General features: G+C 31.0%; 1 protein-coding gene across 1 annotated transcript; it reads right to left on the bottom strand.

Moving 5' to 3' along the window:
• Window positions 1-1,001: 1,001 nt before the first annotated feature.
• On the bottom strand, window positions 1,002-1,662 carry LOC119602062 (neuropeptide-like 3). Its single transcript, XM_037953388.1, has 2 exons — window positions 1,463-1,662; window positions 1,002-1,396 (listed from the first exon to the last, which is right to left on the bottom strand). Exons 1-2 carry the CDS (start codon window positions 1,472-1,474, stop codon window positions 1,202-1,204), a joined length of 207 nt encoding a protein of 68 aa, XP_037809316.1. The 5' UTR covers window positions 1,475-1,662; the 3' UTR covers window positions 1,002-1,201.
• Between the last annotated feature and the right edge of the window lie 11,830 nt (window positions 1,663-13,492).

Here is a 13,492-nt window from a genome sequence, read left to right as displayed (position 1 = left end):
AAAAATTTTACAAAATATCAGAAACTGTTGGCTTATATATTCTGGTACTCCGAGGACTTCAGTATCGGTTTAGTAAGTAAATCGAGTAAAGATTTTTATGAAACGACATTGAGTCCGAACTCTACCGCTATTACAACATGAATGCCGGCATCCAAGTCATTAGGAAATTTCACTAGATTATTTATAACTAGTGGCCAAAAATACACCTCCTTGTAGTATGTCTCTGATCGCCTATAATTATGAATATGACATCGATTTCCGACTGAAGGATTGAGGATTGGTTTTCTGAAAACTTAAGTCAATATGTTTTACCATAAATTTATGTTGATCCTTCCTAGAGCCTTCCTTTTCTGGCCATCAGATCTCGTTGGGTGTCTGATACCAGTAAGGTATATAAATTCCTAATGTTCTTATGATAACCAGTCTGGTAATCGTAGTTCCTCAATATCGGCTTATCAAGTCTAAGAGATTTCTATATAGTAAATGAAGTTTGAAATTGTTTGCTCTGTCTCTCTCTTCCTTAAGAGATCGCTGGATCTATTCTGATATGACAATCTAGTCGGCCTACGCTTACTTGAGATATGCTTGTGGTTGTCCATATGGGTCTCCTTATTCCGATTCGCCCTCTCAATATACCAGGTTGATTTAACAGTTCACTACTTATTCCATTGTCTTCGGGAAAGCGATTTTAGAGAGCGAGTTATTCACACATTTTCGAGTCGCGTTACTATTTAGTGGTATTGGTTTGAATTATTTCTTGTTCCACTGTTTGAAAAACAGTTATTTTAATGTTTTTCAAACACACTCCCCCAATAATCAGCATACTTTTAGGCATTTTTGATCAATTCTTCAACATATTATTTTATGCTTTAAACCTTTCGAACAAGATAAATAAAAACCGTTATTATATATATATTTTTTTAAATGTTAACCTGAATTTTTATTTGAAGTTGCATACAAAATTATAAATCTTTTTTTTTACATTTTGTGTTTTATATATATTTTTTTTGTATATGTATAGCGAAATGTTAATGCAAAATAGAAAGAAAGAGAAAAAAAGAAACTTAAGAAAGAAATTACGACGAAAATTTCACAACAGGGTACACGATGGGTGCTCGCAAAATTATGTCCAAAAAAATCAATGTTACAAAAAGGATGGCAATTCGATTATAGTTGTAGGCAAAATCATTGACGAATTCATTTAACCAACAACTACTGGACCATAGGGGCCAACGACAACTGGTCCGGGCAATAGTCTGGGTCCAACGACAACGGGACCAATTGGTACTGGTAGACCCAAAGGCAAGAGGCTGGGATTAGGATTGGGGCTGGCAACAGGTGCAGGATTGGGGGCAGCGAAAGCCAAACCCAACAACATAGCCAAGACAACAACGACCTGTAATTAGAGAATTAATTATATAAATATTTTTATTTAAAATATTTCATTGTAAGGAAAACTTACGTATTTGAACATTTTGTAAAGTTTGTTTATTTTACTAACTGTTTACACTCGAAGGGTTGAAAACTGTTTGATGTTTGCTGTGAATTATGCCACGGTTTATATACATAGATCTATGGCTAGAACTAAAATTGCTTTCCATAGCCATTTGTTATCGTTGCATTTTGTTTTTAGGTTGCATCAGCCAATTTAGTTTAGCTTCGAGGGTTCCAGTTTATTTAATTTTTTTTTGTTACAATTATCTATTCTATTCTATGATTTACACCTTATAGTTTGCAAAACAAACAAATAAACCGACAGACGGACAGATGGACGGACAGTTACACATGAAGGCAGTCAGTTTGTCTTACATAGCAAATTGTCTGTAATAGGTGATATATTTGTGACAATTGTTGGCGTTGGCCTGTGATTTGTTGCTTTAGTTGTTATTGCTCTTGAACCTCAAACTTGAAAAACTGACTTATTATTTTACCACCCTCCTCCAAAGTGTTTAAGCAGTTTGCCACACTTTTGTCATTAAACATTTCAAGTTTTGTGTTTAATGTTGCTTCCCCTAGTTCTAGTTTCAAGTTGCCATGATTTCTTTACGCTCCACCACTCTCTCTTCCTTCTGTGTATGTTAGTGTCCAGCTAGCCCATTTATTAAATTACTGATCTTATTTTTTTATTATTATTTATTTCACTTTAATTTTTGTTGTATTACATTACCATATGAGTTACAACCACTTTTTTATTGCTTATTGTTATAATTTTGTTTTGTTGGTTGGGTTTTAGTTTTTTAAAATCTTTTAATTCTTGATTTTAACATACACATGACTTCTAACTTAAATTAAATCTAGCGTGTTATACAAAATTATTCAGAATTTGATCATAAGACCATATTATACTGAGGCAACCGACTTATGCTCAGACTACCGTCTAATAGCTAGATTACTGTTATTTACAGGGACCTTCAGTTCGATTTCAGCTCGAGTTCAGTTCTGTTCCAGTTCATTTCTAGTTCAGTTCTAGTTGAGTACTAGTTTCACTTCTAGTTCATTTCTAGTTCAGTTCTAGTTCAGTTCTAGTTCAGTCTAGTTCAGTTCTAGTTCAGTTCTAGTTCAGTTCTAGTTCAGTTCTAGTTCAGTTCTAGTTCAGTTCTAGTTCAGTTCTAGTTCAGTTCTAGTTCAGTTCTAGTCAGTTCTAGTTCAGTTCTAGTTCAGTTCTAGTTCAGTTCTAGTTCAGTTCTAGTTCAGTTCTAGTTCAGTTCTTAGTTCAGTTCTAGTTCAGTTCTAGTTCAGTTCTAGTTCAGTTCTAGTTCAGTTCTAGTTCAGTTCTAGTTCAGTTCTAGTTCAGTTCTAGTTCAGTTCTAGTTCAGTTCTAGTTCAGTTCTAGTTCAGTTCTAGTTCAGTTCTAGTTCAGTTCTAGTTCAGTTCTAGTTCAGTTCTAGTTCAGTTTCTAGTTCAGTTCTAGTTCAGTTCTAGTTCAGTTCTAGTTCAGTTCTAGTTCAGTTCTAGTTCAGTTCTAGTTCAGTTTCTAGTTCAGTTCTAGTTCAGTTCTAGTTCAGTTCTAGTTCAGTTCTAGTTCAGTTCTAGTTCAGTTCTAGTTCAGTTCTAGTTCAGTTCTAGTTCAGTTCTAGTTCAGTTCTAGTTCAGTTCTAGTTCAGTTCTAGTTCAGTTCTAGTTCAGTTCTAGTTCAGTTCTAGTTCAGTTCTAGTTCAGTTCTAGTTCAGTTCTAGTTCAGTTCTAGTTCAGTTCTAGTTCAGTTCTAGTTCAGTTCTAGTTCAGTTCTAGTTCAGTTCTAGTTCAGTTCTAGTTCAGTTCTAGTTCAGTTCTAGTTCAGTTCTAGTTCAGTTCTAGTTCAGTTCTAGTTCAGTTCTAGTTCAGTTCTAGTTCAGTTCTAGTTCAGTTCTAGTTCAGTTCTAGTTCAGTTCTAGTTCAGTTCTAGTTCAGTTCTAGTTCAGTTCTAGTTCAGTTCTAGTTCAGTTCTAGTTCAGTTCTAGTTCAGTTCTAGTTCAGTTCTAGTTCAGTTCTAGTTCAGTTCTAGTTCAGTAGTTCAGTTCTAGTTCAGTTCTAGTTCAGTTCTAGTTCAGTTCTAGTTCAGTTCTAGTTCAGTTCTAGTTCAGTTCTAGTTCAGTTCTAGTTCAGTTCTAGTTCAGTTCTAGTTCAGTTCTAGTTCAGTTCTAGTTCAGTTCTAGTTCAGTTCTAGTTCAGTTCTAGTTCAGTTCTAGTTCAGTTCTAGTTCAGTTCTAGTTCAGTTCTAGTTCAGTTCTAGTTCAGTTCTAGTTCAGTTCTAGTTCAGTTCTAGTTCAGTTCTAGTTCAGTTCTAGTTCAGTTCTAGTTCAGTTCTAGTTCAGTTCTAGTTCAGTTCTAGTTCAGTTCTAGTTCAGTTCTAGTTCAGTTCTAGTTCAGTTCTAGTTCAGTTCTAGTTCAGTTCTAGTTCAGTTCTAGTTCAGTTCTAGTTCAGTTCTAGTTCAGTTCTAGTTCAGTTCTAGTTCAGTTCTAGTTCAGTTCTAGTTCAGTTCTAGTTCAGTTCTAGTTCTAGTTCAGTTCTAGTTCAGTTCTAGTTCAGTTCTAGTTCAGTTCTAGTTCAGTTCTAGTTCAGTTTCTATTGCTGTTCTACACTGTTTTCATTTGTATTTCAGAATTTTCCAATTGAATTTTAATTATATTACTGAAATTTCTAATTTTAGTTCAGAAATTTGTATACCCTACACTGCTATAGTGGGTAGGGTATTATGCGTTTGTGCTGATGTTTGTAACGCCCAAAAATATTGGTCGTACACCCAACAATTGGCTAAGAATCCCTTTCTGAGTCGATTAAGGTATATCAGTCTGTCCGTCCGTCTGTATTTCCATGTAAATCTTGTGTGCACGCCACAGGTCCCATTTTTCAATATAATTTGATGAATTTTAACACAAACTCTTCTTTTGGCCCAAGGATGAAGTCTAGTGAAATCGGTCCATTATTTTGCTTAGCCCCCATACAGACATACCGTACGGATAGGGCTTTTGAGCTTATATTAATGTTAAATATTGTACAATCTTTACAACAAATCGGCAAATCTTAGTTTTATATAAGTTTAAATGATATTGCCGTTTTTCGTTATGATAGGCCCTCATTTGACCCTCATATAAAGTCCCCTTCAGAAAATGACTTGAGGGAGGAAATTCACCTTTAAACACTACTATCATAAGTTTAAGGTTATCGTAAATCGCTCTACCAAAATTCATACGGATAAGACCATATAACCTCTTTTTTAAAAAATTCGCTTTTTTTATGGTAACAAATTGTTAAAATATTTCGGATTCAGGAAAAATGCTTTATTATTAGAAAACTAATCCACATTTTTAACATACTCACTGGTGTAGGGTATCATATGGTCGGTCATGCCCGATTATACATTCTTACTTGTTAATTATAGTTCAGAAAATTCTAATTAAATTTTAAAATTTTCTAATTAAATTTCAGAATCTTGTAATTATATTTCGAAAATATGCAATTGTATCTTAGAATTTTTCATTTGTTTTTCAGAAATTTCCATTTTATTTTAAGAAAATTTCAATTGTATTTTAGAAAATTTAAATTTAACATAAATGTAAATTCCGATTGTATTTGTATTTCCAAAATTTCCATTTAAATTTCAGAAATTTTATAAAAAAAATTCTATTAAAAATTTCTGAAATATAAATGGAAAATTCTGAATTACAAATGGAAATTTCTGAAATAAATTAATTTTTTAATTTTCTGATAATGAAATACAATTTGCAATTTCTGAAATATTATGTGAACATATTTTAAATTATAATTAGAAATTTGCAATTATATTTGGAAATTTCTGAAATATAATTAGATTTTCAGAATGTTTTTCGAATATATATTAAATTTTTGGAAATATTATAAGAAATTTCTGAAATATAATTGGAAATTTCTGCTTTATTAGCACGTTCTGAAATACAATTGAAAATGGCGTAGTTCAGTTCTAGTTCAGTTTTAACCATTTTTAACAAGTAATATACAAACCCTATTTATATTTTTTTAAAACTTTTTTATTTGAAGTTGCATACAAAATTATAATTATTTTTTTATTACATATTTGTTCTATCAATGTTACAAAAAGGATGGCAATTTGATTATAGTTGCAGGCAAAATCATTGTCAAGGCGATGAATTTATTTAACCAACAAGTACTGGACCATAGGGACCAACAACAACTGGTGCGGGCAATAGTCTGGGTCCAACGACAACCTGACCAATTGGTACTGGTAGACCCAAAGGCAAGAGACTGGGATTAGGATTTGGGCTGGCAACAGGTGCAGGATTGGGGGCAGCGAAAGCCAAACCCAACAACATAGCCAAGACAACAATGACCTGTAATTAGAGAATTAATTATATAATTATTTTTTATTGAATATATTTTGTTGTAAGGAAAACTTACGTATTTGAACATTTTATAAAGTTTGTTTATTTTACTAACTGTTTACACTCGAAGGGTTGAAAACTGTTTGATGTTTGCTGTGAATTATGCCACGGTTTATATACATAGATCTATGGCTAGAACTATAATTGCATTCTATAGCCAGTTGTTATCGTTGCACATTGTTAAGTTCTATTTCATATTATCATCTTTTACACCGACTCAGAAACTATTTCAATTATACATATATACATACCTACATGTTAGTAGATATTTACAAAAAGTTTTCTGTAATACATACTGACAGTTATTGCAGTCTGTATGCATTACAGAAATTTATGAAATTACTTTTACCCTTCACCAATAAATCTCATTTAATGATTTCTTAATGGTTGTTTGATCTTTAAGCTTTATTATAATTACATTACATTAGATTTTTTTTCCTCTAGAAAAAAAAAATTGCATTGGGTGGATTTGTTTATTATTATTATAATTTATTGACAAACTTGTCGTTTTATTGTCCACAATGAGGGCCGTTATATTGCTTGGCTGAGTCTCAGTTGATCAAACAAACTAGTTTTATAAGTTTTAAGGTGCGGTTCATAGTGGTAATCAAGATTATTTTCTTTAATTACTTCTGCTACTATCTCCATGTGTGTGTAAGTGTGAGTGTCTAATTAAAAAAGGACATGATTTGTTTCTTAGTTTTTTTCTCAGTTTGATTTATAGTTTATACGTGCAAGAATGTCATTATTTATTAATTAGGCAATTTAAAAACATTTTATCTGTTAGATAAATTGTTTAAAGGGTTTTGTGAATATGTTTAGTAAATCAATAAAATGTTGTTTAATTTATGAGTTGTTATTAATATAAAACATGTTAGTGGATAATAAAAATTATATATATGATTATTTTTATAATGGTTATAGAAAAGGTTCAATTATGAAATAATTAAGTAATTTGCAAAAGATTAAACTTATTTATAAAGTTATAGTATATTACTGATAATAGCTTTGAGTTAAGTACATTCTTTTACAGCTATATGAACAGCTAAACGAATGGGCCGAATTCCTATTTTTGTTTTGCAATTTTAAATTGACGAGGTGCCACGCCCTTATAGAAAATACACATTAAAATTCCTATATATGAGAAACTTCAATAGCTAGCTTTGACATCTATATAAACATTTTAAGCAAAAAAATGGGCGGACCAGCATTGGAGGGCGTGGTAACTCTTATATTAGTCAAATACTAAAATTCGTATATTTAGGAAGTTATAACAGCTAGAGTCCTTATATTGTGTCCGTTAAACTTTGACATTTGTATAAACAATTTATAAAAGAAATATGCAAGCTAGCATTAGTGGGCGTGGCAACCCACATATTAATCAAATACTAATATTCTTATACTCGGAAAACAATAAAAGCTAGAGTAGACATATTTGGAACTATAAACTTAATGGATTTTTCAATATGGATTTTTAACTGATAAAAAGACGGATTTGAATCAGTGGGCATGGCATCTCTCATATTAGTCAAATACAAAAATTTTTAAATCATGGAAACTATCACAGCTATAAGCCTCAAATTTTGCACAGTCAACTTTGGTATCGATATGAACAGTTAAGGGAAAAATGGGCGAACTATTAATAGTGGGCGTGGCGACCCTCGTATAAATTAAATACCAAAATTCATATATATATGGGAATGTCGGATAGCCAAGCATCACTCAAGGCCTTATCGTCATACGTGGTAAATTCGGGTGTTGTAATAGATTGCTCGACTTCACTCAATGAGTTAGGTAAACACAACAAACTGACTTTGTGTTGGGTACCTGGCCATGAGAGTCACTCTGACAATGAAAGGGCAGACTGCCTAGCAAATAGGGGCGCTCGTCGCCAACTAATCGGCCATGAGCCCTTCTTTGGTATTCCCCGAGGATACGCCAAAGCTAAATGTGACTCTTGGGTGATATATGAATTTATTCGCCATTGGAAAGCAATATAAGAGCTCTGACAGACAAAACGTTTTATTACACTGTCAAAGGCAAAATCCCAAAAGCTACTAGCGCTCAATAAAAGCGATCTCAGAGTACTAACGGGATTACTTACTGGACATTGTGGTCTCAGATATCATCAAATCATTCTAGGCAACTCTTCAACGAATCTATGCAGATTCTGTGACCTACAAGTTGAAACCTCAGAACATATCTTATGTAACTGCCCAACATTAGGGTCTCGCAGAGCTAAGATCTTGGGTGCTGCCTTGCTAACCCCAAAAGATATCTTCAACTTCTCACCAACTTAAACCAGTTACCTACTAAAACTTGTATGGTGAACCAATGGAGTGCACAAAAGATCCACACATAGGTCGCAGTGCTTTGTGCCCCTTCAATCTAATATATCTGGGAAACCATAACAGAGTCACCAAATTTTGTGTAGGTATAATGTCTTATACTCAGACTGTTGTCTTAAACTCAAACTACTATCTTATACTTAGACTACTACTGTCTTATACTCAGAATATTATCTTCTACTCAGTCTAATTACTTATTGTCTCACACTTAGACTACTGTCTATACTTATGTCTTATAGTATTACTACTGTCTTATACTTATACTTCGACTATTGTCTTATACTCAGAGTCTTATAATTATACTAATGTATTATAGCCACACTACTCTCTTATACTTCGACTATTGTCTTATACTCAGAGTACTGTCTAATATTTAGACTATTGTTTTATCCTCAAACTAAAGTCTTATACCCAGATTACTGTCTTATACTCAATCTATTATCTTCTACTCAGACTAAAGTCTTATAGTCAGATCACTGTCTTATACACAGAATATAATCTTCTACCTTTTGTCTTAAACATAGACTACTATCTTATTCTTGGACTATTGTATTATACTTAAAATAATGTCCTATATTCATACTATTGCTTTGTACAAAGACTATTGTCTTATACTCAGAGTACTGTCATATACATAAACTATTGTATTGTACTCAGACTACTGTCTTATAATTAAACTATAGTGTCATACTCAGACTAAAGTTTTATACTCAGATTTCTGTCTTATACTAAGAATATTATTTTCTACACAGATTACTTTCTTTTTGTCTTATACTCAGACTAATGTCGTTTATTCATACTACTGTCTTATACTCAGACTATTGACATACTACTGTCTTATACTCAGAATACTGTTCTATATTTAGACTATTGTCTTATACTCAAGGTACTATCTTATACTTAGACTACTGATACTTAAATTACTGTCTTATACTCAGAATATTATCTTAAACTCAGACTATTTTCTTATCGTCTTATACTCAGACTGACTTATACTCAGAATACTGTCTTATATACATAATACTGTTTTATATTCAGAGTCTGAATATAGGACAGTAGTCTGAGTATACGACGATAAGAAAGTTGTCGGAATAGAACATAATGTTCTGAGTATAAGAGTAACCTGAGTTATTCTTGAGTATAAGACAATTGTCTGAATTTGAGACTATTGTCTTATACTTACTGATAAAATTCGATTTATAAACCTTTGATAAATGTTTATGAATAAGACCCTCAGGCTACTTACTGTCTTATACTCACACTACTGCTTTAAACTCAGACTAATGACTTATACTCAGACTGTTGTCTTACTAATATCTTATAATTGTATTATCCCAAACCCTGCTTAAATTAGATCACCCATTTCATTAACCATCCATTAAAGTTGTAACAATTTTAATCATGTTTTTTTTTTTTTTTTTTGCAAAACTAAAGAAAAAACATCTAATAAAAATCATAGTTAAACAAATTGTTTAAATTTAAATAATGACTCTTTAATAAATTCATTGTATATAAACAGCAAACGATGGCAGTTGTTGAAAATATTGGCTGCTGTTAGCAACACCTAAGACAACAAGACCGATTATTAGACGGACGCCCATTGTGGACAGAAACTATAAGAAAAAATGTTGTGTAGCAAAAAATAGAATAAGTAGGCGCTTATTACCAACAAATAACTCTAAGACAAAAGCAAATGAGAAAATATTAGTTATTGAAAAAAATTTATAATAATAATAATAAAAGAAATAAATGACAGCTAAGATTATAAAAAGAAAAATTAACATAAACAATATTATGTTAATTTATTTTTTTGCCATAGTTAAACACACTTTTATTTATTTAAATATATTTTTTTGTTTGTTTATAATTCAAATCAAATTAATAATAATAATAACCCAGTGAAGCATTTGCTTTACTTAAGCATGATTAACAATAATACATTATGGTGAATAATTCACAATAGTGACTAAGCGATCACAATATTAGCAAATTTAATCTGAATACAAATTTTGTAATTTTGTTTCTAAAACTTTTTAGATCTCGACTAACCATTAAATGTTTTGCTGGGTGTAAATGTTTGAAATTGTTTAACAAAAACAAAATATTGTTTCAGCTCTATTGTTTATGAATGAATACAAAAAAAAAATATGTTTATTAAAATACTATTTATATTTTATCGATATTTTATCAAACAAAAAAACTTCTTCCTATTCCCCAAACAAGATCAATGAACCACATAACTTTACTTTAATTGTTTGTGTCAAACTTATAGAAAAATCATCAACTTGTAGCTTTGATTAGTAACGGAATTTTTAATTTCTTTCATTTATTCAAATATAACATTAAATTTAACTTTTATGATTTTCTGTTCATCTAAATGAGATCATTAATTAAAATCACACATCGTATGTGTTTTATATCACTTCAGACTGTTGCAAATTAAATCAAAGTTGACAACAACATTTAAATTAATTAAAAACAAAATTTAAACTAATAAAAACAAATTATATTAAAGTGTTGAAAATATTTGATTGATGTCCGTTGCTTTATACTACTACTTTTTAAAACTACTTTAAATGCTTGAGGCTTTTTTCTAAAAGCATTTGAGGTCTTCAAGTTTGTGCTGGTTAGTGGAGAATAATATGAACACAACATGTTGATATTCGAGACAAATTGTTAGACAGCGATATGTTACAAGCTTAACAGGCTTACGTTTTATTTTCCACCTAATGGTCTAATACTCAAATTACTGTTCTCTAATCGGACTACTTACTCAGACTAAAGTCTTATATTCAGACTAAAGTCTTATATTTAGACTATTATCTAGAACTTATAATCGTATAGTCAGACAGTAGCTTATAATCAAACTACCGTATTATACTTAGATTTTACTGAAACTACAGTCATATTACCAGACTATCGTCATATATTCAATCGAATACTCAAAAGTCTTATATTCAGACTAAAGTCTTATATTTAGACTATTATCTAGAACTTATAATCGTATACTCAGACAGTAGCTTATAATCAAACTACCGTATTATACTTAGTCTTATACTGAAACTACAGTCATATTACCAGACCAGCTAATGTTTTATATTCAGACTACTGTCTTATACTCAGGTCACTGCCTTATACTTGGGAAACTGTCTTATACTTTTTATATTATACTCAAACTATTGCCTTATACTCAAACTAATGTCTTATACTAAGACTTCTTATAAACAGAATGTTGTCTTATACTCATACTACTGTTTTGTACTAAGATTACTGCCTTATACTCAGACTCCTTATACTCAGAGTATTATTCACAGACTTCTGTTTTGTACTTAAACTACAGTCTTATACTCAGACTTCTGTTTAGTACTCAGACTACAGTCTTACACTTAGACTACTGTTTAATACTCAGACAGAGGCCACTGCCTTTTACTCTAGAAACTGTCTTATACTCAGATTATAATATTATATTCAGACCATTGTCTTATACTCAAACTACTGTCTTATACTCAGACTACCGTCTTATACACAGAATGTTGTCTCACTCTGAATACTGTCTTATGTGCAAAATATAGTGTTACCCTGACTATTGTCTTATTCTGACTACTGTCTTATACTCAGACTTTTGGCTAATATTAAAACTACTGACTTATACTTAAACTATAGTCTTAAACACAGATTATTATCTTACACTCGGACTACTGTCTTATACTCAGACTACTGTATTATATTCAAAGAAATGACTTATACTCAGACTACTGTCATATATTCAGACTACTGTTTTATACTCAGACTAATGTCATATACTCAACGACCGTCTTATACACAGAATGTTGTCTTATACTCTGGATACTGTCTTATGCGCAGAATATAGTGCTATACTGTCCTATACAAATAAAGTTGTCGTATACCCAGACTATTGTCTTATACTCAAACTACCGTTTTATACACAGAAGTTTTCTTATACTCTGACTACAGTCTTATACTCAGACTACTGTTTTATACTCAGACTACTGTTTTATACTCAGACTAATGTCTTATACTCAGACTGCCGTCTTATACACAGAATGTTGTCTTATTCTCAGAGTACAGTTTTATACTCAGACTAATGTCTTATACTCAGAATACTGTCCTATACACAAAATGTTATTTTATACCCGAACTTTTACTTTATAGTCAAAGTATTGTCTTATACTCTGACTACTATCTTATACTCAGACTTTTGTCTTATATTTAAACAACTGACTTATACTCAAACTATTGTCTTAAACTCAGAATATTATCTTATACTTTCACTACTCGGATTACTGTCTTAAACTATGACTACTGTCTTATACTTAGACTACTTTCGTATACTCAGACTTTTTGTTATCCTCAGAATACTGTTTTATACTCGGACTACAGTCTTATACTCGTACTATTGTCTTATACTCAAACTACTTACTTATACTCAGACTACTGTTTTATACTCAGAATATCGTGTTATACTCAGAATACTATCTTATAATCAGACTGCTGTCATATACTCAGATTATTGCCTGACTACTTTCTTATACTCAGACTATTGTCTGAGCCTAATACTCATACTACTGTCTTATACTTAGACTATTGTCTTATACTGAGACTATTGTCTTATACTGAGACTATTGTCTTATACTTAGACAAATGTCTTAAACACAGACTACTGTCTTATATTCATACAACTTATACATAGACTATTGTCTTATTTTCATACAACTGTCTTATACACTTATAATCAGACTATTTTCTTATACTCAGATTACCGTCTAGTACTCAAACTATTGTCTTATACTCAAATTAATCTCTTATACTCAGACTTAAGGCTTATACTAACTAATATTTTTATTCTCATTCACCTAAAAAGATCTAATCCAACTTTAAGTTTAGACTAACAAAAATTTATTACTTGTAATAAAAATCCACTAAAAAAAAAAAACTCAACCGGATTTTCCCATTATGAAGATATTACCAAATAGAGTAGAGTAGAATGTTTAAAAAACGATTAAATATAAAAAATTGCAAATAAATTGCAATCGATTGAAATGTTTGCGTAAGATTTATTATATTTTGTAATTAATGTAGTCGACTTGCTGCTCATACAATTAATTTACATTTAATACAATTTATTTTACATTTTCAAAGCAGATAAAAGTAAAGCAGAGAGATAAAATATAGGGGTTTCAGTGTAAGTATATAAATAATTGGATAAAACCAAGAGAATAAATGGGGTATTATAATAATTGTAGGATAATTTATCACTTAATAAA

Source organism: Lucilia sericata, unplaced genomic scaffold (assembly GCF_015586225.1).
Source record: "Lucilia sericata isolate MDLA Ls3-8-SP2 unplaced genomic scaffold, ASM1558622v1 Contig000207F_arrow, whole genome shotgun sequence".
In the NCBI taxonomy this organism is placed as follows: domain Eukaryota; kingdom Metazoa; phylum Arthropoda; class Insecta; order Diptera; family Calliphoridae; genus Lucilia; species Lucilia sericata.
This window is presented reverse-complemented; position numbering and strand designations above follow the sequence as displayed.